At 39.7% G+C, this 24639-nt stretch overlaps 1 protein-coding gene across 1 annotated transcript in view; it reads right to left on the bottom strand.

Annotated features, from left to right (window-relative positions):
• Positions 1–268: 268 nt before the first annotated feature.
• ADGRF1 (adhesion G protein-coupled receptor F1) overlaps positions 269–24639 on the bottom strand; it is a 44667-nt gene continuing 20296 nt past the window's right edge. The window contains exons 6-15 of the mRNA XM_003833193.7: positions 24518–24618; positions 23287–23345; positions 19171–19322; positions 17221–17384; positions 14562–14750; positions 11502–12875; positions 9811–9852; positions 8375–8434; positions 4059–4125; positions 269–2855 (exon numbers count right to left, since the gene is read on the bottom strand). Of these exons, the coding sequence (XP_003833241.2) occupies positions 2782–2855; positions 4059–4125; positions 8375–8434; positions 9811–9852; positions 11502–12875; positions 14562–14750; positions 17221–17384; positions 19171–19322; positions 23287–23345; positions 24518–24618 (2282 nt within the window). The 3' untranslated portion in view covers positions 269–2781. The remainder of the gene's footprint in view (positions 2856–4058; positions 4126–8374; positions 8435–9810; positions 9853–11501; positions 12876–14561; positions 14751–17220; positions 17385–19170; positions 19323–23286; positions 23346–24517; positions 24619–24639) is intronic.

A 24639-nucleotide genomic window follows, 5' to 3' on the forward strand; every position in this document is an offset into this window, starting at 1 on the left:
TCAGAAGTGAATTCTTCCCCACCTGCACCTCCAGATGACATGACAGTCCATCCAGTACCTTGATGACAGCCTTGTGTAACCCTGAGCAAAGTACAAGCTTAGCTGTGCATGGAATCCACCCATGACCACTTTGAGATAATAAATATGTGTTGCTTTAAGCTGCTGAGTTTGCAGCAATTTTATATGCAGCAATAAAAAACTATCATAATAGAAATGGAATAAGCTATTATAATAGAAAACACAGCAATAGAAAATTATTACAATGCTATTCACTTTTTAATTATTTTATTGTTGTTTTAGTAGCATTTTGAGGTGAATGTATGCATAATCAGTGAATTAGACAAGCATGCACATACATGATATCTGATCAAACTTTTTTTGTCTCTCATCATCCTCATAAAATTTATTCAGTGGGAGAAGCTTTTTCTTCCATCAGATACATTCCAGTTATATGCCAACATACTCAGGTAAGAGCAATATTTTGGTCATTTTAAATAGTTTGGTAATTATGACTCCCAGTCGCCTACAATAAGAAGAAACTACAATAATTTAGTACTAAATTTGTCTTCCCTCTCCAACTGAGTCTTGTGTTGAGTTGCCTACTTGCGCTAGCACATCTTCCCTTGCTGGTTGACATTTTTGCTAAGATTTCTCCCTCTCCTTCCACCCCACCTTGGACACTGAGGTTTCTGGCCTCCCTTTCCCCAAGGTCCCCAAAAAAAGAAATTTGTCTTATGAGATAGGGCTGCCTTCACATGGTGTCAGGGTTCTCTGGATAGTAATTGTGTGTAATAAGAGAGGGAGCATTCAAGAACTCCCATAGAAATTCTCATAGCCCTGACTTCTCATCTTTAGCTTGTGTAGATTTTTTTGTATTCCAGGTGGTCATTTGTGACTCCTTCCTCATCCCACAATCTGGCTTCACCTCCCACTTCTTGATGCTGGGTTCCCTCCACCTCTTTGGACAACCCTATCAGAGAGGACCTAAAAGAGCCCCATGCTGACCTTCACTCTTGCATGTCTCACTATGGTTCATGGGAAACACACACATCCATTGCCCTGACAAACACTAGACATACAGGCTATTCTCAACACAGAACTCATTCAGGGCTCTACTACCGGAGCTGTGGCCACAATTCTAGGCAAGAATCAGACTTCCATCAGCCATGCATCCTAATTGTTGTGGTTCTGAGAAATCTGAGCTATCTGAGCTATCTGAGAAATCTTCTCTCACTAAATTTGAGGTCAAGGAGCAGACATTCCTCCTTCTCTCACTTTTGTGGGTAGGTAGAGTAAGAAGGCTCATAGAGCAGTTTTCTGCAAAGAAGTCTTTCTTATAAAATTCTGTTGACTCTCATACATATTTGTGGGGTATAGAACCATCTAACTGATCCTCAGTCATTTCCTTTGAACCTCTCACTTTCATATTTCATGTGTGCTGCACCTTGGTGCCTTGTGGAAGTCTAACTTTGAATTTCTCTTATGTATGCTTATTTAATCTACCACCACTAACTAGAAGTTCCCCCAGCTGTCTTTATTTGCATAGCATGAAGGCTTTCCATGTCAGGAGGCTAAGAGACACTCCCTAGGCCTCTCAAAACAGCAAGGATGAATCAAAGGCTCGGGTTCCTCTGGGCACTATGGTCACGGCTGAAACTCAGGTAGGTGAGCCAAATGTGATGGAAGTATGGAAGAGAAGTGTTGCTTCACATAGCATCAACTCCTGCTGCTTTGTATGTCATCCAAAAGTGGCACTGGCTGTACAAGAAAATAACTTCCACAAAGTGCCTATGGTGTATTATGAAAGAAAATAAGGATGTTTTAAGGTACCTCCCTGGAAGCTGACAACCAAATTCTCCCTTAATTTCTCTCTTACATAGAATTCTGGGAATGGTGAACTGTGTAACTGACCTCAGAAAGATTTACTAGAGCTGTAGGTAATTTTCAAGGCTTTTATTGGTTGTAGAAATGGTCTGGGAGACAAAAGTCCTAAAAACCCCCAATTCCCCTTAACTGGCTTCACAATCTTTGGCAAGTCACTTTACCTCTCTGAGCCCCCATGCCCTCATCTCTGCACTAGGTCTGCCTTGACACTTTTGTTTGCAGGGTTTAGGACCAGATGAAAGTGCCTTGTAAACTGAAAAATACCACATTATATATCATATCACATTATTATACTTTCTGATAAATGGTTACAAAGCTATCTGAAATAGAAGTTTACATTTTATTTCTGATTAACTTTCAATGTTAAGTGATAGAACCTAAGAAGCAAAAGCGAACATAAAATTCAACTGGAAAATTTGAAAGAGAAATGGTTTTTTCTCTAGGAAATTTGCACTAATAACTTTTTCCCACCATCCCCCCACCAGTAACTTTTTGACAAGAAAATGAACGTGGCCTATTAATTTATCTAAAGCTATTTCATAAAATTTTCTTCCTTCAATCCAGATTATTGGAAATGACATGTGAATAATGCTGTTTTATGAAAATAGAAACCATATTTTATGGTCAGGGTACAACTGACACGATTTCCAACAAAACCTACTCTTCTGCATTTATGGAGCACTTTCTTTGAATCAAATCACATGGAAATAAATCTTCTTTTCATTTAATTGAAGACAAAAGGGAGCAGTAATGAAGCCACTGAGACATTCTTGTTTTATTCCCAGACCCCTAAATCAGAAAACCCGATCGAATACTGAGCATAATTTCTTCATTGACATTTGTCTCTAAATGTCAAGTTGTTCTGGAAATTTTTTCTTGATTTTATGATTCCTTGCCTTATTCATTTGAGACAAACTGAGTTAGCATGATGTTGTCGGAGGAATCTCCAGTATGAGAAAATGCATAATGGCCTGAAGGGGAAAAACAGGAAATAATTATTGTTACTCTGTTGAAATCAAGCATGAGACCAAAATGAAAATTAGCCTGTAGATTATTTCACAACTAGGAACAGTTTTTAAAAGATTCTAGGTAAAGACAAAAAGATTGTGGTTGGTGGAGAGAAATAGCATTTCACCAACACCCCAGAGGCTTGCATTTGTCAAGTATCACTTATTTGAGAAATATCATGTTTTTCAAATATTGCTGGGAAATGACATAAAGTAGATTGAGATCACAATATGTTATTGCTGGAAGAATCTTAGTAATCTCTTAGCTTTTTATTTTATAGATGAGGAACAAATGCCCCCAAAAGGTAGAGACTTGTAAAAAAGCGCTCAAGCTGACTGGTGGCAATAACAACAGAACCCAAGGGTCTGGTACAAGCACATTCTCCAGACACTTGAACTTTATGTGGAATTTGAATAATTTCAATGGGAATATAAAATGAGTTTCCTACATTAATGATGACATTAACATAACTGAATGTGAAATGGGACTTGAACTCTTAAGCATGGTTTCAACTTAGCTTGTAAGGCAATGTCTCCTCCTCCACTTCCATGTTCCAACCTTCTCTCTCCTCCAAGAATGCTGTGACTACTTGCAATGTTTAAACACTGGTCTTGCAGTTGCTCAATAGCACAGACTTTAGTAACCGCCAATCAATGAACATAGGGCCAGTGCATGTCACAGGTGGAGGAGACAGTGCTCTTTCACTCTTAGCAGGTGTGGCCCCTTCCTGCCCAGGGGCATTTTAGGGAGGAGGACATGTGCAACATCAGGGCACAAGCACCTGGCCGCGTGCCCACTGCTTGGCAGCTGGCACAAAGGGGTGATTCTCCAATAAGGACATAAATTGTGTTAGTCTAACCACACTCCTTCCCTTCAAGGCCTCAATGATCAATGCCACAGATTTATATAATGTCAAACTGGGGAAATAGAGATAATTTGTGATGACATTACATAAAGACACTCTCTGGTTCTCCATGAGCATCAAGTCACCTACATTGTTCTGTCAGCCCTGAGCACGGTCTGGATGAACTCTGAAAACATGGCTGGCTGATAATCCCACACTTCTCACATGAGTTTCTTACATGTTGCCATTGAATTTTATTCATATGATATACTCATATACTCTTTTCACACCTTTTGTAACCTTTGGTTTTATCGTAACTCACCTTTGTTTTGCAGTGGGTTGAAAGGCTTTGAGAATTTGGGTTTGGCAGATAAATCTGATGAGTTTTGCTGCACAAAATAAAAATAAGTCATTTGGACATTAATAGCATTCTTTTACTGTTGGTCTGCATTTCCTGACTTCATGATGTTATTCATGATTCTTTATTTCATTTTCATAGGTGCAATTCTCTTTTTAAGAATTTAGAATGGTTACTTTCTCACTCTTTCTTCTGCTTTAATCTATTTAAAATGCCTAAAAATTTATTTTCAAGTGAATGCTGTGTTCCTGTGTATTTTTATAACTTCTAACAACAAACTAGAAAACAGTTTTAAAGGCGGCATTATCCCTTTTCATGTCTATGCTTACATTTCTTTGGATCACATTTGTTACTGGAAGAGAAACCCATGGAGGAAAATGGAGGAAAAACAGTGCTCTGACTAAAAATGATTCTCAACAAAGCTTTGCTTTACTCTTGCCCATCTTAGCTCTCAAACCTACTTTTGAATGACGCTTTGGTCATTGCTACAGAGGCTATATAGAGTTCAATAATTTAACAGCTGAATTATAAAATTACATAAAATATTTGAAACAAAAAGCATGTACTTATCGGGAAAGATAAATGTGTTTACATACATTATATATTTTTCTACTCATTAGTTCATCATTCATTTGTCCATTAATTTACCATCTCATATTGAATGCCTTTGTGTGCCAGATGCTGTTCTGGCACTGGGAATATTGGAAGGAAAACTTCCATTCCTTGCTACAGTCTATGCCACAAGGAAACCAAACCAAGGTGGGAAAAACATGTTCTTATTATATTCAGTAGATAGACCAGTGATAGTTTTTCAATTTTCACTGGTATTAAGGCACACTGAGTTCTGAAAAAAAAAAGCTACAAAAATAAGAATTAAAAATATTTGAAACTTTCAAAGCAAAATAATTAATTTTCCAGAATTCAGGGCTCAGCAAACATTTAATGCTACAACCCTTTAAAAAAAATCATAAGGTCAGGGATCATGGCACTTAAAATTGCATCCTGTACCATTTGGAGACAGGAATTTTAGGTTGTAACATACTCAACATACTTCCTTGTGGTCTGGGAAGAAGTAGCCTCTTCAGGTGTGTGAAGTTATATGGGTCGAAACACTCGGCCAAATAACAGGCCATGAGTTACTGGAACTCAGATGTAGGTCTGTAAATCTATTCTTTGTGGAGGGGGGTCCATTGAGGCCACCAGAGTCTGTGTCTTGGAGAAGAGTTACAGAGAACATGCCTAGGGACAATGGAGGGTCAAGACAGGGGCCTGAGCATGGAGAAGATTTGGGGTCCATACAATGTGCTGTGGCTTGAAGGATGGTCCTTGCTGAGACTATTGCTGGCTCTTCTTTCATTGCCTTCAGTCAACTATCATAGTCTCACTGCTCTGTTCAGGATCCCTACTTTACTCCTCCTTTAGCTATCTCTCAGAGGATAGCCTTGTCCATTACTTAAGAAAAACAAACAAAAAAAGTATCAAGGTTCGAACTCTCAATATCATGACACTGTAAACAAAAATAAAATTCTAAGCCCCCCAACCAACTGAATGGATCCCCCCTCTCAGCCAAGGAGATTTCAAAGAAACCTGAAAAACTAGTTGAGGTTATGATGGGAAGTGGGGGTCAGACATGCTTCGTTGTAGTCTTCTCCCTTTGGAGCTCAGACACAAAACTGAGATCTTAAGACTGATAGGACAAATCTTTTGTAGCAATAAGATACCAAATTCCAACCAAACTCTAGCATAGCATCATGCAACAGATAGGTCCTGAAAGAAATCAAAGTATTTTACCACAAAATATATTTCTTTGACATATTTTGAAATGGCCCTGCAAAGCTGTCTCTTGTGGAAGAAATTTATATTCTGTAGAAAATTCCCTTCCCTTTCCAGATCTTTTTCTGATCCTGAAGAGATTAGCTGAGAGTCTATATCCTTTAAAAGGTCTGAATAGAAAACATTTGCATCTCTTGCATCAAAGGGCTTCAGGCACATAAAAGAACCTTGGTTTACACAACCCCTTAGCTTAACCCAGAAACTCCTTTCTATTGATTCCAGGTCTTCAGATAATAACTTAACTCTTTCAACCAATTGCCAATGAGAAAATCTTTGAATCCATCTATGACGTGGAAGCCCTCCTGCCCCTACTTCGAGTTGTCCCATCTTTCCAGACTGAACCAAGATATACCTCGCATGTACTGACTAATGTTTATGTCTCCCTAAAATGTATAAAATCAAGCTGTAATTCAACCATCTTTGGTACACATTCTCAGAACCTCCTGGGGCTGTGTCATGGCTCATGATCCTTAACCCTGGCAAACAAACTTCTAAATTGATTGAGACCTGTCTCAGATACTTTTTCACTTAGAATCCCAATTTATACATGTTGCTCCTCCTGCATCAATGTGGTACTTCCTGTGTCAAGCTAAGGAGCAAATCCCTCCATCTTCAGTCCGGCCAATCCCTCTGTCTTCCCAGGAGTCCTCTTCTGCCCATTATCCTCAGTCTCTCTCTTATTTGTTTTCAGAGTCTCTTCACTGGCTCACCCCTCCCAACATACGAACTTGTCACATCCTGGCAACTTCAACTCTAGCCTGTCACTGCTGTGCTGGGTCTACGTCTGGTTACCACTCTCGCTGATTTTGCTCACCAGCGAGTTTCTTGGCAGGAATATTCATCAAGTGTGATCTCTTTCTCACCTTCTCATCATCTGTCATTTGGGGTCCTTGGGGTCCTGCTTTTTCATTCAAACTCTCTAAGAAAATTATAAATGCACATATTTTCTTCTTGAAAATAATGTATATTTATTTTAAAACAAATGAGCCACCTAACCAGCAACAAAATCTCATTTTTGTCACCTAATTTGGAAATGAAATTGGGGAGAAGGTACAAATACAGACACTGCCTTCTCAGAAGTGTCAGTGCTTGATGTTAGAAACAGAGAGAAACCGTTAGGCATTCTTGCTTTTGCTTTTGTTTTATTTTACTTGGGAGTATTTTTCCTTCTTTGGTTTTCAAAGGAGAAAAATTTTGACTTTCTGCTTTGCAGGGTGGGGAGTGTCCCGTCTCATTATATTCACTAAAGGTTTTATCTTTTATGTAGTCACATGTGCTGTAATTTTCTCCTTTTCTTAAGTGTAGATAATGACTCATTAGTTTCACAACTTCTGGTTCGAGTGATTTTTAGTTCTTCCAGACATAAAATCTAAATCCCAGAATGTGAGAACTTCTGCTTTGAATAACTAGTCCAACATTTATTTTCTACAGTTGAGAAAATTAAAACTTAGAGACGAAGTGACTTTCCTAAGATCACACAGTCAATTGGTTACGGAGTCAGAAATACAAGGGCAAGACTGGTCCACCTGCTCACGGGCCAGTGCTCAGTAATTCACAGCAGTGCTGTCTACTGAAAAATGCAGACCAGGGAAGATTTTTTAATGCCAGAGGAAAATTTCCTTATTGATTTTTAATTCAAAAAGTTATATTGTCACTTGTAAAAATCTCTAAATACCCATATAGGTTTGGATGCAGTTAAGTCAGTTGACTTTTATAAAATACAGAAATTCTCTGCTTTAGAACTCCTTCTGAAAGGCCCTCAGTGCCTCGCTGAAAAACAAAAGTCTAAATAATATTGAAAACACAAAATATGTGTTCAAGCACTTTTGTTTCTAAATATACTATCCTCATATGGATTATACTTTTATGGCAAAGAATGAAACAGAAATCCTCCATTTCCTTAAAAACTTGTGAGTTTGTAGACTTAAGAGCTAAGATTGCAAGTAACAGAATCAGTGATAGCAGCCTAAAAAAAGAAAATTATTAATACATAATACTTTTATGTATTAGAAGTTAACCAAATTTAAAGACAAGAATTTAACCAAGATCTCTCATTTTATCTGTCTAGAGAAGGAAAAATGGTTTACAGAAGGTTCAGAAAGTCAGATGAAGAAAAGGGCCTTGCTAGTTCTAAATATTGATAAGCAAGTCAGACTAAAGTAAATGCCATTGTTCAAAAGTATTCACTCACAAGCACCCACAGACTTCCATACTTGAGCATCCTTTTAAGTTTCCATGACTTCACAGTCACTCATTTAATCACTCATTCACTCAACAACTCTTTACTACCGCTCATGTGCCAGGCTCCATGTCAGATACCAGGAATATAATGGTGAAAGAAATTCAAGGGGTTTACACAGAAGTTGGCTTGCAGCAAGACTGTATAAAGAGAAGAATGCAAAACTGGAACTTCATGTATTGGATTCATGGTAGTAGGAGATAATTACCTTTTCTGTTTGCTTCCAAGAACTTAAGGCAGACAACTTGTTGAACAGAAGTTGTCGCAGCTATAAGGGCAAAAAAGAAATATTGAGGAGATACACATACAATCATACGCAGACAAATCAAGAACAACTGCAGGTTGAAATGGTTATTTAATAGTATTATTTCCTAGAAGCAGTTAGTAGACCATGAATGGATATCTGGTAGAAAGATTATTTTCTTCATCTCTTTACCTATAAACAAAACTAGAGTTCAACAAAGAACAACAGTACCAAATGCCATACTCATTCCGATTTTAGACATTAGTAGTTGGCAATAATTGCTAAACTGAAGTGTATCTTTGAAGTGAAGAGTTTCCTAACCACATGAATGGTAAGACAAGGCAATTACTTTTAGTACAATTAAGAACAGCAAATTGCTTCTTTGTAGAAAGCAGTTTGTTCATGTGCAAAATTGGTCCTATAATTAGCAACAATTTTGCTAATTATAAAAATTTTTTATTTTCTTATTAAAACAAAGACTATACATCTATTAGCTTATGGCCTTCACCTCTCCCAACAGAATTGTTTAATGCTTGGGTTTATGAAACAAGTATATTTAAAATTTTTTTTCTATTATCTTTCATTTAAACTTACTGTTCTTCACTGGGAATTTTATTTAATGTGAGAGGCTATTTATTTATTTATTTTTCTTCAACAGTATACTTTACTTTTTAAAATATTTTTATTTCCATAGGTTATTGGGGAACAAGTGGTGTTTGGTTACATGAGTAAGTTCTTTAGTGGTGATTTGTGAGATTCTGATGCACCCATCACCTGAGCAGTATATACTGCACCTAATTTGTAGTCTTTTATCCCTCACCCCCTTCCCACCCTTTTCCCCTGAGTCCCCAAAGTCCATTGTGTCATTTTTATGTCTTTGCATCCTCAAAGCTTATCACCCACTTATGAGTGAAAATATACAATGCTTGGTTTTCCATTCCTGAATTACTTCACTTAGAATAATAGTCTGTGAGAGGCTATTAACACTTACTGTTTAAAACTCTACAAGTATAGAAGTAGATATATATTTCAGCATATTCTAAATAAATGGGTAGAATAATTGAAAGAACAAAAGAGAATTCACCTGTTAGCAAAGCAATTTTGCTATGGAATTACTGCCATACCATAATTTAAATTAGAAAAGTTAAAGGTAAAAATAATTCCCCTTTTTTCCGACAACGTTTACATTACATGTTTGATTAGTTCTGCAAGCTTTATCAGCAGTGACTGTTTAGTTCCTTTGTTTTCTGACTGAGCCTGACTTCTCTAAAAGCACAGAATTTTATTACAAAAGTACCAATAGTCCCACCTCTTATTATATGAATAAAGGCCTCAGAACAAAGGGGAGGGAGCCTAAGATGTCTAGGCTAGGGGTTAATGAGAGAAATAAATACACATACCTTACTGTCCAAGAGTATTCCAAAGCATAAGATAAAAAATCCCTTTAAAGAAAAAGGAATAAATCACATGTATTGTATTTTTCTTTTCCAAAAAAGAAAGCATTTATATGTAACACTATTCAATCACCCCACATTGAAACTGTTTACTTGTCTGTCTCCTTAAGAGACTGTAGTCTCCTTGAAAGCAAGAACACCATGTGGCCTCCACAAGTGCATGGCACTACGCAAAGTACTCAAAAAAATGTTTTGTTGATGTCTAAATAAGCAAATGACCAAGCGAATGAAGTTTTGCATGTGGAGCTTCATTCTCCCCATCGTACCATCCCAACCCAAACAAATAGCATCCTTTTTTGTCTGTATCTTAGTCTTTCTTTAGACCAGGCATTTGATGTCTAAGCATCTATGATGGCAGCAGGCGCAGAGATCCAATCCTATGGCCAAGTGGAGGGATTTGACCTATATCAGCACCCTTTCCTTCCAGTGCAGGTCTTGGGGAACCCTTGGTAAATGTTTTGGTGGATCTTGAATTCCTTCTCTCAGGCATAGCTCCTTCAGTTGGTGCTTGTTCAGACAGTGTATCACCATGAGACTGTACTCCTGCTCCCCAACAGGAGTGCCCTAAACTTGTCACTGCTAGGGGCATGCTCTATGATTGCCATCCATACTAGCACCTGACTGTTCACTGGTTGCTGAATAGATGGAGAACCAACTTTTAGGAAACACCTATTGAGCATTTGTTATGTGCCAGACAATGAGATAAGTGCTAAATTATCTCATTTAACCCTCACATTTATTTGATGATGTAAGTATTATTATCTCTATTTAAAAGATAAGAGAATTGAGAGACAGAGAGATTAAGCAATGTGCTAGAGGTCACACAGTTTGTAAAGTGATGTATTTGAGCCCAGACCTATTTAAGTCTAGAGTTCAAATGTTTAACCACCACTTCCCTGAGTCATTGTCTGAGGTGGTCCAGCAAAACCTTCACTGAACTGGGACTGAAGGCTCTCGTCCAGATTCATCAAAACCTAATGATTGCTTTGTCCACCTCCTCTCTGAACACTTTCTGACTGTGCCAAGTAAAAACCCATTCTTTGTAGCAGAGATTAGCAAACTTTTTCTGTGATGAGCCAGGTGGTAAGCACTTTAGGCTTTGCGGGCTATACGGTCTCTTTTGCAACTACTCAACTCTGCCATTGCAGTGAAAGCAGCCATAGACCATATGTACATAAATAAGCATGGCTGTATTCCAATAAAACTTTATTTACAAAAACAGGCTACCGGTTGCGTTTTGCTAGCCCCTTCTCTATTGCACCCTAGGAAATTCCTTTGCACCATTCAGAGTCAACAAGTACTTATGATGTATTTCCCTTTCTCTGTTTAACTTTTTCCCAGAGTTCTGCATAAGAGAAGGAGAACTGAGTCAGCAGCAAGCAAGATTGTTTGCCAGAAGAACTCTAATAGATTTAAAGCCGTGTAATGGGTTACTGAAGAAATCCAATATTCTGCTTCAGTATGATAGTAACTAAGTAAGAAAATATTTTTTTCTATTTATTGTTTCCATGCAGTTTTTCTGATGGTCTTGCTGGAGGCAGGGAGATGAGATAATCTCCAGAGTGGTTTTACCTGCCTGAGTTCTCTACTTATTCCAATCACTTGACAATACAATAGGTTATTGTTATTGTTCTCACCTGGAATGCATTGAGTAAAGCAAAAATAACATGCCAAGCCGGATTCTGGCTGTCCACTATTGTTCCTATTCCAAAGCCCCAGGTGAGCCCTAGCAGAGGGGTCAGAATGAGGAGGCTCTTCCCCACGCGGACGATGGTGGCCTTGTCATCCCGACTCAGTCTTTCCCCAACAGTCGGCCTCCAGAGCTTTGTGAGAACTAGCAGCACCACAACGAAGTTCACAGCCACAATAGCCAGTGCAGGGACAACAAAAGCCAGGAGTGGTTTGCTTCCATTGGACCAGTTAAGCCAACACACATCTTTCCTTTTGTAGGTATTGCTAGGTTGCGTGACAGCAATGGTTATGACAGATATAATGAGAGGGCACCCATAACCCAGGCAAAATCCAACAGCCATCATCAAATGCTGGGCCATGTGATGGAACACGAGGATGATCCGGTAAGCCAGCAGGATGCCAAGCATGAGCATCCAGAAGAACAAAGAGAGGTAGAAGAAGTGTGTAAAGAACACAGCAGCTGTGCAGACTCCAGAAGGGTTCACCGTGGTGTCCACTGTGGCACCAACAATAAACCAGACATCAGCAATCAAGAGGGACAGGGCTATGTTCACCATGCAAATACGACGTGTGTGAGAGGTTTGGCTTGTTTTAATCTGCTTCCAAAACAAAGCCTCGATGATCAGGCATAAAATGAGACTTCCAATGGAGATACCCAGTCCCACATAGGTGATCCATTTTACAACGGGGAAGATCGTAGAGGGGACAAAAGGTGACATCAACATGGAGAAGGAGGTCAAGTGAGTACATCGGCACGTCACGATGTCTTGAGTTTCATTCACTAGGTGGCAGCCTGCATCGTTCCACTGCAAATGACTGAAATCCCAAAACACACAATGAGGCTGGCTCAGGTTTGACTCTATCTTGGAAAAAAATAGGAAAACTTCATTTACGGAATAGTTTTGAATAACCGTGGATATCACAGGTCCATTGACCTGAGCATTTCCATTTTTGGAAATGGGTAGAATGTTCCCCAGAGTCAACGAGGCCATGCTGATAATAGTTTCTGGAAGGGATCTCTGGAATTGGTCTGACCCAATTAACACACGGCCTCTGATGGGAATAGATGTATTTTGGGGACACGTTTTAATCTGATAGCTGTAACCCCTTTTGAGTTGGCTTTTGTTCACTGGAATCCCTTTCCAGTCAATGAATTTCCGAGAAAAATTCAGAGGAAGAGCTGTCGGAGGCACCAGAGTGCTGATGTTTTCTAATGTCTCTAGTAACCGTGAGCTGGCATACTTTTCTTCCCGCAGTAAGACTGTCCAGTTGGTTACTGAGGCCGAATTAAGGATATTGTCAGCTATACTGATGACATCCTGAAACACAAGGATGAGAGTCAGTTTGTGTTTTTGAGTAAACAGATAAGAGGACCAGCAGTGGATAGTCATTAGCATTAAGAATAGGAAAAATGCCCAGAGAATTGGCTCAGTCACGAACCACATTAAAACTCATCAATCAAATTTAGCTCAGTTCCTCTGTACAGTAGAAGCTTTGGGCAAAATCTTGGGTCAGCAGAATCATGTAAGTCCCAGGGTGATCACCCCAGAGCATCTGTAAATGCACTGAGGCTTCAGGATGAATGAGAAAGCATCCTGCAATTTCAGTTGCACATGTGATGTGCATTTCCTCCTCTCTGAGATGTTAAAAATGACTACACTGCTATTCAGGCTGAGGCTCAAAGATGCAGACACTACTTTGTACTGCTTTCCTGCATTATGTTTGTTTTGCTAACACCAGAAGTTCAAAACTCACATAAGAGATGCTCAAATTTTTAGGTTTCTTGTTTACTATAGTTTTTATGTTTCTTGTTTCCTACTACATAAAGCAAAACAATTTTTAAAGCCTGGACCCAAGCATTGAATTGTCATGGGTTTTAAGAGTCAGTCTTAGTTTGAGATTCATTTTCCAAGCAACTCCTTGGAAGTTGTTACTTCTTCCCACAGAACCCCTTCTCTTGCTTATGGGTCTGGCTCCCAGACACTCTGCTGCAAGCATCTGTCACTCCACCTGAGTCTTACTCTGACCCAGCCCTCTTTGCCTTCTAGTCCAGAATCCCATGACGTTCTACTTCTACTGCCCCTAGAAACCTCTGTTTGCTTTTGCTTTGTGTTTACCTGCTTTGTTTTCACTCTTCATTTTATTTTTAGCATTTTTGTGTCATTTTGTTTCAGTTGGTCTCTTGTAAACAACATGTGGTCAGGTTTTTAAAAAAACAAATTGGAGTATCTTTTCTTTAACTCAGGGAGTTTAACTTACTGATATTTAGTGTCACTTCTGAAACAATTTTAATCATATATAGTTAAGTATTATTGTGTGATTATTTAACGTACATTATATAATCCAGTTTTGTAAAACATTATATCCTTTAACATATAAAATGTATACACCCAAAATGTTTGGAAGGATATTTATTGAACAAATATTTATTGAGCACATGCTATATATCACTTGTCATTCTTCTAGGTACTGAGGTGATACCTAAAATGTAAGCAGTGTCTATTTGAAAGTGACCAGGCTACAGATAATTTATTTTTCTTTTTGCTTATTTGCGCTTCCTATAGTGACCAAGTATCATTTATGTAATTTGTAAGTTAATCTTTAAATATCCAAACTAAACCATATTCAGTTGAGAGAAGGTGTTATGAAGGGAGTTCTTAAAATATACACTGTTCAAGTCTGAGCTTGCGGCCACAGGAAAGAAAAATTATACATTGCAAACATGTTGAAAAGGCAGTGCCTATGTCACATAGTGCAAAAGCTTACCCGCTCCTCTAAGCTGGGTGCTGCCCAGGTAACCTGCATAAGAGCAGCTCTGTCTTCCTTTGAACACACACTATTGATCCCGAGTTCCTTGTATACCTCAGAGGAAGCAGTAAAGTTCACATAAAGACGCTTACATGGCTTTCTGTCTTTTCCAATAGTTCCCCATATTTAAGGCTTTGTCATTCCTCCTACAGGATCAAGCATTTAAAGTGAGCCCTTCAAGCACAGGCAGACCATACCTCCATTGTTGAATTGGACACCCTGAAATGGCTGGCCAGTGACAGAGATGAAATATTGCTCAGAATCGACACCACCGCAGCCAGATTCCCCACTGTGGTTGATGGGTTTTGCCGAATGATGACGGAAAGATTTTGCACGAAGGATGACACAGCTGCCTCAGTGGCATTGCCTACAATCATACTGAAATTCTAGAAGCAAAAATGGTTAAGTTCTAGAAAACAATGATATGCTGTGTTTCATCAAATTTAAATCAGATGTCTTGGCTATATAGAACTAACATTTGTATGGTGTGTTCTAATGTAGGATAATTACATAACAATAGTAACAAAGGCTGTTATTCAGTGATTTCTATATTTTAGACATTGCACTAGATGCTTTACCAGGGATTCATTGAATTCTTTCAACATCTTTTGAGGGAGGTACCATTATTATTTTCATTCTTTGAATTCTTTCAATATCCTTTGAGGGAGGTGCCATTATTATTTTCATTTTATAGCTAAGGAAACTGAAACTTGCAAAGATTTACTAAAAATCATTTTCATATAAATTATTATCTTAATTATGCAGAAAATCATGTTCAATGAGATTTAATGACCTTCCAAAGAGCACTCAGCTGAAAATGTTAGGGTAGGTCTACTGGTAGTAATCCTGTTATGTTCACCACGCTACACTGAGAATGCGTTGTAAGATGGGAAGAGAGAGAAACATACATGGAGATTTGACTACTGGGCTTGTGCCAGCCCCCGTTTTGTCACAAGATTTGTTTTTTTTATTTTTTTCGAGATGGAGTCTTGTTCTGTCAGCCAGGCTGGAGTGCGGTGGCATGATCTCAGCTCACTGCAACCTCTGCCTCCCAGGTTCAAGAGATTCTCCTGCCTCAGCCTCCCAAGTAGCTGGGATTACAGGCATGCACCACCACGCCCAGCTAATTGTTTTTGTATTCTTAGTAGAAATGGGGTTTCACCATGTTGGCCAGGCTGGTCTTGAACTCTTGACCTCATGATCTGCCCGGCTTGGCCTCCCAAAGTGCGAGGATTACAGGCATGAGCCACTGCACCCGGCCCTAGATTTGGAATTTTACTTCTTTCTTGAGGCTCCCATCTACTTTTACTACACCAGGCTAACTTGGAAAGCAGCAAAGGAGGGCAGTCCCCTTCCACTCAACATTAAGTCCACTCAGGCGCCCAAGTGCCAGCCATTTTCCTTCTTGTTCTTCTCAACTGACAATGCTGTTTTCTGTTCAAGCCACCTGGGATCTGCCTGGAGCGAACTAGTCTCAACTATTGCTCATGTCCGGAATTGAGGCAACGAAGGCAAGAGCAAGAAGAAACCCCAGAATCCAGCTAATCTAATCCCCTTCCCCAGTTTACAGATGAGGAAACTGAGATCCAAAAGGGAGAAGTAAACATTCCACAGTCCTCCGATGAATACTATTCTGGGGTTTTCTACTGCAGCAGCAGAAGCAAGGTCTCTGGCTGGAATAGAAGTTCTGCTCAATATGGAAATCTACTTGCTGAACAGTATCTGTGAACTGGTCTTGGGGTCCTTCTTTTCTGTGACTTGAGTTCTTCTGATTCCTAGATATTTATTTCCTTCTTTCTATCTTACTTGTCTTAATACTTGAACCTTCCTAAGAGAGAATCATGTGGAGGGCATAGCACCTGATATCATTTGGCTCTGCATCCCCACCCAAATCTTATGTCAAGTTATAATTCCCAATGTTGGAGGCGGGGCTTGGTGGGAGATGATTGGATCATGGAGGTGGTTTCTAATGGTTTAGCACCATCCCCCAAGTGCTGTCTCATGATACAGTTCTCACAAGATCTGGTTGTTTAAAAGTGTGTAGCATCTCCCTCGTTCTCTCTCTCTCTCTCTCTCTCTCCTGTCACCATATAAGGATGTGCTTACTTCCTTTTCACCTCCCGCCATGATTGTAAGTTTCCTGAGGCCTCCCCAGATATGCCTTTTGTACATCCTGCATAACTGTGAGTCAAACCTCTTTTCTTTATAAACTACCCAGTCTCAGATAGTTCTTTATAACAATGTGAGAGCAGACTAATACAGCACTGGACTAGGAATCAAGTGACCATGCTTCTAATTCAAAACTATTGCTACCAGAGGAACTATTGGCCCCTTGGTCTTTTGTTTTCTGATCTGTAAAATGAGGTTGGTAAACCAGATGCCCCTTAAGATCCATTGCAGTTCAGTCATTTTATATGGTTCACCTTTGTCTGACCCACTCCTTGCCCTAATTTCTGGTATAGATATATCCTTACTTGTACTAAGCCTGCTGGCTTATGACTCACACCTTCACTCTTCTCTTTAATTCCTAGGTCTTCTGGACTTCTGAGGCCAGCTTAGTTGCTGCTCTACCATCCATCATAGACCTCCTCAGCAATGATACACTCCTCCACAACACCTCTGCCTGACAAAACTATCAACTCTGTCTTTTGAGCTGCAACCTAGACTCTGCTGCCCAGACGCTACCACTCATGCACGACTCCACGGGTTCACCAGGGTCTGATGTCATCCTTGCTCTTTGCATACTGGCCAATGATGCACGTAGGTATACTTACCCTCCACCTAGCCATGCTCACTGGGATATTGCCACTCTGAAACTCAAGACCAGGGCAAGTCTACAAAGTGAAAATGCCTCACCTTCTTCAGTTCTTCAAGCAGAGAGAGCACACAAGTCTCCCTGATGACCTGCCACCCAGAGGACTCACACTTGGCTGTGATGTTTCCCCTGTAGCCACTGCTGCAGGGCAGGGTATATTCATCATCCTTAGACCCAAATCCAAAGACAATGTCATTACACTGGGCTGGAAACAAAAGAAAACAACGAAGAAAAATGATCCTAGAATATCCTGGCACTCTATATAAACCATGTAGTCATGTTCAGATGTTTTAGAACTCATTTTTGGAGATGAAATCCAGGCAAAATTCAGAAGTAAGAGAAGTTTGTCTTTGATGTCCAGCTTCATCCCTCTCAACATTCCTTACTCATTCCTGATGCCTTACCCTCCCTGAGGCTGACTCCTCCTTCCAGGTGTCTGATCTGTGCCAACAATATCACTTTTAATGGGCTATCAACTAGTAAGTATTAGGTGATAATAAGGAAAGATGTGATTACTCTCAGGAAATATTTTTACTCTTTAAAGGAGCATTAGAAAGCCAGACAATTTTCCAGACACTATAGAATAAAGCAGTAATGTTATGGTTAAAAGATGGGCAGTTGCTATTTGTGGGTAGCACTTCCTACCTGTACCTCTTTAAGCATAGCTCACATTGCAACCAGTTGCTACTTTTGCCACTAGCCTTTAATAATGCATTCTTACCATGATTGGAACTAGGAGATGGAGACATTAACTGGAAGATCCACAAGGGCTATGATTTTTTTTTTTTTTCAGATGGGGTTGCACTCTTGTTGCCCAGGCTGGAGTGCAGTGGTGCAATCTTTGCTCACTGCAACCTCTACCTCCCAGGCTCAAGTGATTCTCCTGCCTCAGCCTCCCTAGTACCTGGGAGTACAGGTGCACACCACAATGCCTGGCTATTTATTTATTTATTTATTTATTTATTTATTTATTTTTGTGACAGAGTCTCGCTCTGTCACCCAGGCTGGAGTTAAGTGGAGTGATCTCGGCTTACTGCAACCTCCACCTCCTGGGTTCAAGTGATTCCCCTGCCTTGGCCTCTCGAGTAGCTGGGATTACAGGTGCATGCCACCACGCCTGGCTAATTTTTTTTTTTTTTTTTGTATTTTTAGTAGAGGTGGGATTTCACCATGTTGGCCAGGCTGGTCTCAAACTTCTGATCTCAGGCAATCTGCCCTCTTAGGCCTCCCAAAGTTTTGGGATTACAGGCTTTAGCCACTGCACTGGGCCTGGCTAATTTTTGTATTTTTAGTAGAGTCGGGGTTTCACCATGTTGGCCAAGCTGATCTTGAACTCTTGACCTAAAGTCATCTACCCACTCTGGCCTCCCAAAGTGCTAGGATTATAGACGTGAGCCACTGCACCCAGCCAGAGCTAAGATTTTTGTTTGTTTTCACCATTGCTGCATTTTAAGTGTCTAGACACTTTGGGTTCTCAGTAAATATTTATAGAATAAATGTTGTTGAAAGAGAGTGGTACAAATTTTGGTAGGAAAGGCGTAAGATTGAATGTAAAAGGAAAAGATAAGTATCTGAAGAAAAACAGTTTGTGTGTGTGTGCGTGTCTGTCTGTCTGTCTGTCTTTATATGTGTTAAAGACATAATTTCTTGGATTGTGACTTAGGAATATGGTCAGCCTCAGGGCTCTTTCAACATGTATGCCAGTCAACTATTGCTGAGCCCTTTCCATCACAGCCTGCAGTGAAGTCAGTTCTCCACACTGTTTACACTAAGAGGTACAGATCAGATTTCCAATTAGCAAGAATTTGAAATAGTCAGTTGAAGTTAAGTTTCATCTTGGTGCTGGGGGAAACAGCTGCCTGTTTGGGCTGAAAGGCAGTTAGAGAACAATTCGTTATTCAAACGTCTCAAATCTACTTCCTGAGGACACAAATGAACTACTAATTAAAGGACTCTCTTAACCTAGGCAGAGGATGGGAGTCCAGCATTACCTTTTCCGAACACTCTGAAAGAGCCGTCTTCTAATGGAAACAGCTTGTGAAGGGCTGTCTTAGCCTTCTCGGCAACCTGTTCAATGGCTGACAGCAGTTCAGATGCACTGCTGGAACCAACAACTTCATACCCAGCAACGATGCTTCCATTTCTGCAGTGATTATGGGGAAAGAGAAATGAGATTCACTACTTATTTATTCATTCACTCCGGGCCTATGCTGTGTGTACATGGCATGGGGTCCATAGGAATAAAGTAAAGAGAGCTTACATTCTAGTGGATAAGGCAAGGCAAATAAAAAAACAAGTATCCACCAAAAATACATATATATATGATATATATATGTATAAATACATCTGTATATATACAGATATAATTATGGGGCCCCACATTAAATAAAGCTGGTTATGGAAGGCTTTTTTGTGCTGTGGGTCTTTGAAGCTGAGGCCTGAGGCCAGCTATGCAAAGAAGAAAAGGCCAGCTATGCAAAGAACACTGGTGTGGAATGTCAGCACAAGTAAAGGTCCTAAGGCAGGAAAATGCCTGTGAGTTTGACAAGCTTAAATACTAGGATGATTGAAATTCAGCAGCAAGGGAGCAATAGCAGGAGATGATATTGGAGTGGTACCAGGAGTCAGATCTCATAGGACATTAGAGTTGCGATTTCATTCTTTATTAAAAAGTTTTCTTCTTTATTAAAAGGTAGTGGCATCATAAGATTTATCTTTTTAAGACCGTAAAGGCTGCTGTGTAGAAAACAGATGGAAGGGAAGCAAGCAAGGTACAGGGAACCCAGTTAGGAAAGAGCTGGTGGTGGCTTGAACTAGCTGGGTAGCTATGCATGTGGTCAAATTCAGGTTTTATTTGGAGCCAGAGCCATAGAACTTACTAATGGAGAAGATTTGGGATGTGAAAGAAAGAAATCAGTCAATAATAACTCCAAGGAATGGAAAAGCAAGTTTTTGTATATTCTTACCATGGAGTACTACTGGACTACAAAAAGGAAGGAACCACTGATAGAAAAATGAGGATGAATCTCAACGACATTATGCTGAGTGAAAGACGTCGAACATGCAAAAAAAAAAAACTGGATTATTCTATTTATGTGAAGTTCTGGAATAGACTAAACTAACCTGTGATGATAGAAATCATACAAGTGGTTGCTTCTGGTGTGAGGGGATGGCATGGAAAGAGGCTGGAAAACAACACAAGAGAACTTTTGGGGTTATGGGAATGTTCCATCTTGACAGGAAGGGACTTGCACAAGCGTTTTTCAAAGCTGATAGAGTCATACACAAAGTTTGAGCACATAACTGTGTGCAAGTTATACCTCAATAAAAGAAATTATAGCACAGGATGGCTCCAAGATTGGGTCTCTGCAAGTGGAAGGACAGCATTGCTGTAATGGAAATAGGGAAGACAGTGGGAAAAATAAGTTATAGGTTAGGAAGGGGAGAGTCAGAGGATTCCCAGTTTGGACACATGACATTTGACATCCCAGCTGGAAAACCAAGTGGAGACTGTCAAGTAGGCAGTTGGTTACTTGAGTCTGGAGTTCAGGGGAGTGCCCGAGCTCAAGTAATAAATTTAGAATCCATCAGCATACAGATGTGTTTGAAGACATGAAAGCACATGAGATCAATACATTAAGTCAATCCTGCAATAACTCATGAGATAAGCAGTGTATCATTCCCATTTTATAGGTATGAGAACTGAGGCCCAATGAGAAGTTGGGTGAAAAAATTATTAATTACTAATTGATTGGAAGTTCCTCAGCTCAAATTCTTACTACATTGAACTTCTGCTCACAATGTATAAATAAGTGCAGACACCCTTTTGCGTAATGATGGTCACAATACCTTTGCATTGATATGTCCCTTCTATTGATTACAGAGTATTTTCCTGCTTGTTATAGATTTGATTTAGTGAAGTTAAACCAGGTTCCACAGGTGTATAACTGTCCTGTTTGACAGATAAGTAAATAGAGTGAGAGATTAAGATTTATTTTAATCTGGGCATGGTGACTCATGCCTGTAATCCCAGCACTTTGGGAGGCCAAGGTGTGTGGGTCACTTGAGGCCAGGAGTTCGAGACCAGACTGGTCAACATGGTGAAACCCTTCTTTATTTTTTAAAATAATTTTTTAAAAAGAGATTTATTTTAAATCACATATGCAAAAAATAAAACTTTAGGCTGGGCTTCGTGTCTCATGCCTGTAATGCCAGCATTATGGGAGGCCAAGGTAGGAAGATCGCTAGAGCCCAGGAGTTTAAGACCAGCCTGAGCAACATAGCAAGACCTCAACTAATTAGCCAAGCATGATGGCAAGTGCCTGTGATCCTAGCTACCAGGGAGGCATAGGTGGGATTGCTTGAACCCAGGGGTCAAGGCTGCAGTGAACTGAGATTGCACCACTCCACTCCAGCACGGGCAACAGAGTGAGACCCCATATTGAAACAAAATGAAACAGAACAAAAGTAAAAAGTTGTAGTTTATAGACTTGTGCGTACTTTTACTGTGATTTGGTCTGCAGATTATTGGAGACAGATTATAAGATATACATGATAGAATATAAATTAGAAGTATAAATAGAAAACAAGGATCACAGAAAAGAAAAATATGAATAGTGAAAGTATGATCAACTGTATAAACTTCAATATAAAAAAAAAGCAGTGCTTTTGCTGGTATTGAATTTTAAAGAAAACTATTCATGTATGACTTAAAGGATAATGCCCAGGACAACATGTTTATAGCAAATGCTGTTGAAAATTTCCTATGGGTTGGCCAGATGCAGAGGCTCACACCTGTAATCCCAGCACTTTGGGAAGCCGAGGCAGGCGGATCACGAGGTCAGGAGATCGAGGCCATCCTGGCTAACACGGTGAAACCCCATCTCTACGAAAAATACAAAAAAATTAGCCAGGCGTGGTGGCACACGCCTGTAGTCCCAGCTACTCGGGAGGCTGAGGAAGGAGGATGGCGTGAACCAAGGAGGTGGAGGTTGCAGTGAGCCGAGATCGTGCCACTGCACTCCAGCCTAGGCGACAGAGCGAGACTCCATCTCAAAAAAAAAAAAGAAAATAAAAGAAAAGAAAAGAGAAAATGTCCTATGGGTGTTTTTAAGTTAACTGTGAAAAAAATATCACAAGTCAAGTTCTCTGACCTCTAAGCCACTTTCTCTAACAAGCAGACAGATTATTAATAGTTGGTAATTAATGTAAACATGGCTAACTAAACAACTTCTGGAATTAAGGCATAAACAGAAGGATAATTTACTAAATATTTCTTTATTTGCTGTAAACAATGACTACTGGGTTTTGAACTATGATGTATACATGATATCTGAGCGAAGATATCTCACCCAAAGCCCCACTTCTGGCTCCGAATTATAAGGCATCATATCTCCTGTGGTTGCTGAAGGAGAAAATCCACCCTTCGACAACCCGCAACCCTTATCCCCAACCCTCACTTTTTCCCATGCACTGTCACCATGATCTCCTGCCTTCTTTCAAGTTTCTGCCCTACTGCTGTTGTTTTGTAGTTCTACTCACTGACCCACAGTTTTGAGAATGCTTTCCAATATTTAAGGTCCTAGGCCAGATGTGGTGGCTCATGCCTGTAATCCCAGCACTTTGGGGGCCGAGGCAGGCGGATCACCTGAGGTCAGGAGTTCGAGACCAGTGTGGCCAACATGGTGAAACCCTGTCTCTACTAAAAATACAAAAAAAGTTAGCTGGATGTGGTGGCAGGTGCCTGTAATTCCAGCTACTTGGGAGGCTGAGGCAGGAGAATCTCTTGAACCCGGTAGGCAGAGGTTGCAGGGTTGCAGTGAGCCTAGATTGTGCCATTGCACTCCAACTTGGGCAACAAGAGTGACATTCTGTCAAAAAAAAAAAAAAAAAAATTTAAGGTCCTAAACTCATTTAAGTGAGAATCTAGGCTTTACTCTTCAGACTTTTTAAAGCATCACAGATCCTTGTTCACTTAGTAAAAATCCTACTATAAAGATGACTTCTGTCCTGTTTTCTGTCAGGGTCACCTAAAAACAGTGCTCTGCCTTTTGCAGAACTGGCGCCCAATTCTGGGGATGCCCTTCTAAGACCATTGTGCTACTTACCGAAATTGGGTGACCTGAACCGACTCAAAACCTTGAATTCTTTCATATGCTTTTTTGAGCTTAGAAAGAGAACAAAGAACAATGTGTTAATTGTTCTTCCCGTACTTCCGAAAGACATTTGAGCAAAAAAATTGATACAAACAATAAATAAATCCACAGTAGCAAAGGAGCAAAGAAAAGAGATACAGTGGGAAGTAATTGCATGTCATACAAATACAGTTAAAATAACAGTTGTGAATGTATACATACACACACACATATCCATACATATACACGTATAAAATGTATCTTTGAGATTGCTAATAAATTGTGAATAACCAACTGCTTAGAATAGGAGATGAATTTGATGCCAGATCGTAGAATAAATTTACCCAAAATCCATTTTTTCCTTATCAAAAACAAGCCATTAATTTTTACAGGTACTTAGACTGAATCTATCTATTAAGTATTTGCTTGGGTCTTCAGTTAGAGCTACACCTGAGCCAGCATCCTAGGCAGAGGGACATTGATCTAGTTTTTATGTGACTTTATTATAAAGTTGAGAGTTTTGCTCAGTAACTCTCTTCAGCCTCTAACAACAGAGTTTTCTTTACAGAACAAATCCCAAATGCTGACAATTGAGCTTAGATCATGATTTTTTTTTTTTGTTTTTTGATGTGGAGTCTCACTCTGTCGCCCAGGCTGGAGTGCAGTGGCATGATCTCAGCTAACTACAAACTCCACCTCCCGGGTTCAAGCAATTCTCGTGCCTCATCACCTGAGTATCTGGGATTACAGGTGTATGTCACTATGCCCTGCTAATTTTTGTATTTTTTAGTAGAGATTGGGTTTCACCATCCTGGCCAGGCTGGTCTCGAACTCCTGACCTCAAGTGATCTGCCTGCCTCAGCCTCCCAAAGTACTGGGATTACAGGCGTAAGCCACCATGCCTGGTCCATAAAAATTTTTTATAAAAAAATTAAAAGAGAAAATAATCAAGAAGCCTTAGTATATTGCTAAAATAAGTGAGCAAAACTGAACACAAGAGGAGTGCAAAGAAGTCAGCTGCTAAACTTTCCTAGAAAGAAGATACTCAGGGAATTTCAACTGTGGGCAGAGCAAATAACTGTTCTGTAATAGCTCACTGAAAATGAATAATTAAGAATATGTATAAAATATACATGCTGAATTGAAAACATTTGAACTTGAGTGTAGCAAACGATTCCTTATATAATAAGTAGAAAGTGCTTACTTGAATTTCAATTCCATTTGCATATTTGGAGTATATAGCAGAAGATGAATTCAAAAGGTCATTTGTAAACCTTTCATTAATTTTGAAAGTGCCCCAAATCTCTGTGGGAAATAAAAATAAGT

Source organism: Pan paniscus, chromosome 5, assembly GCF_029289425.2.
Source record: "Pan paniscus chromosome 5, NHGRI_mPanPan1-v2.0_pri, whole genome shotgun sequence".
NCBI classification, from domain to species: Eukaryota; Metazoa; Chordata; class Mammalia; order Primates; family Hominidae; genus Pan; species Pan paniscus.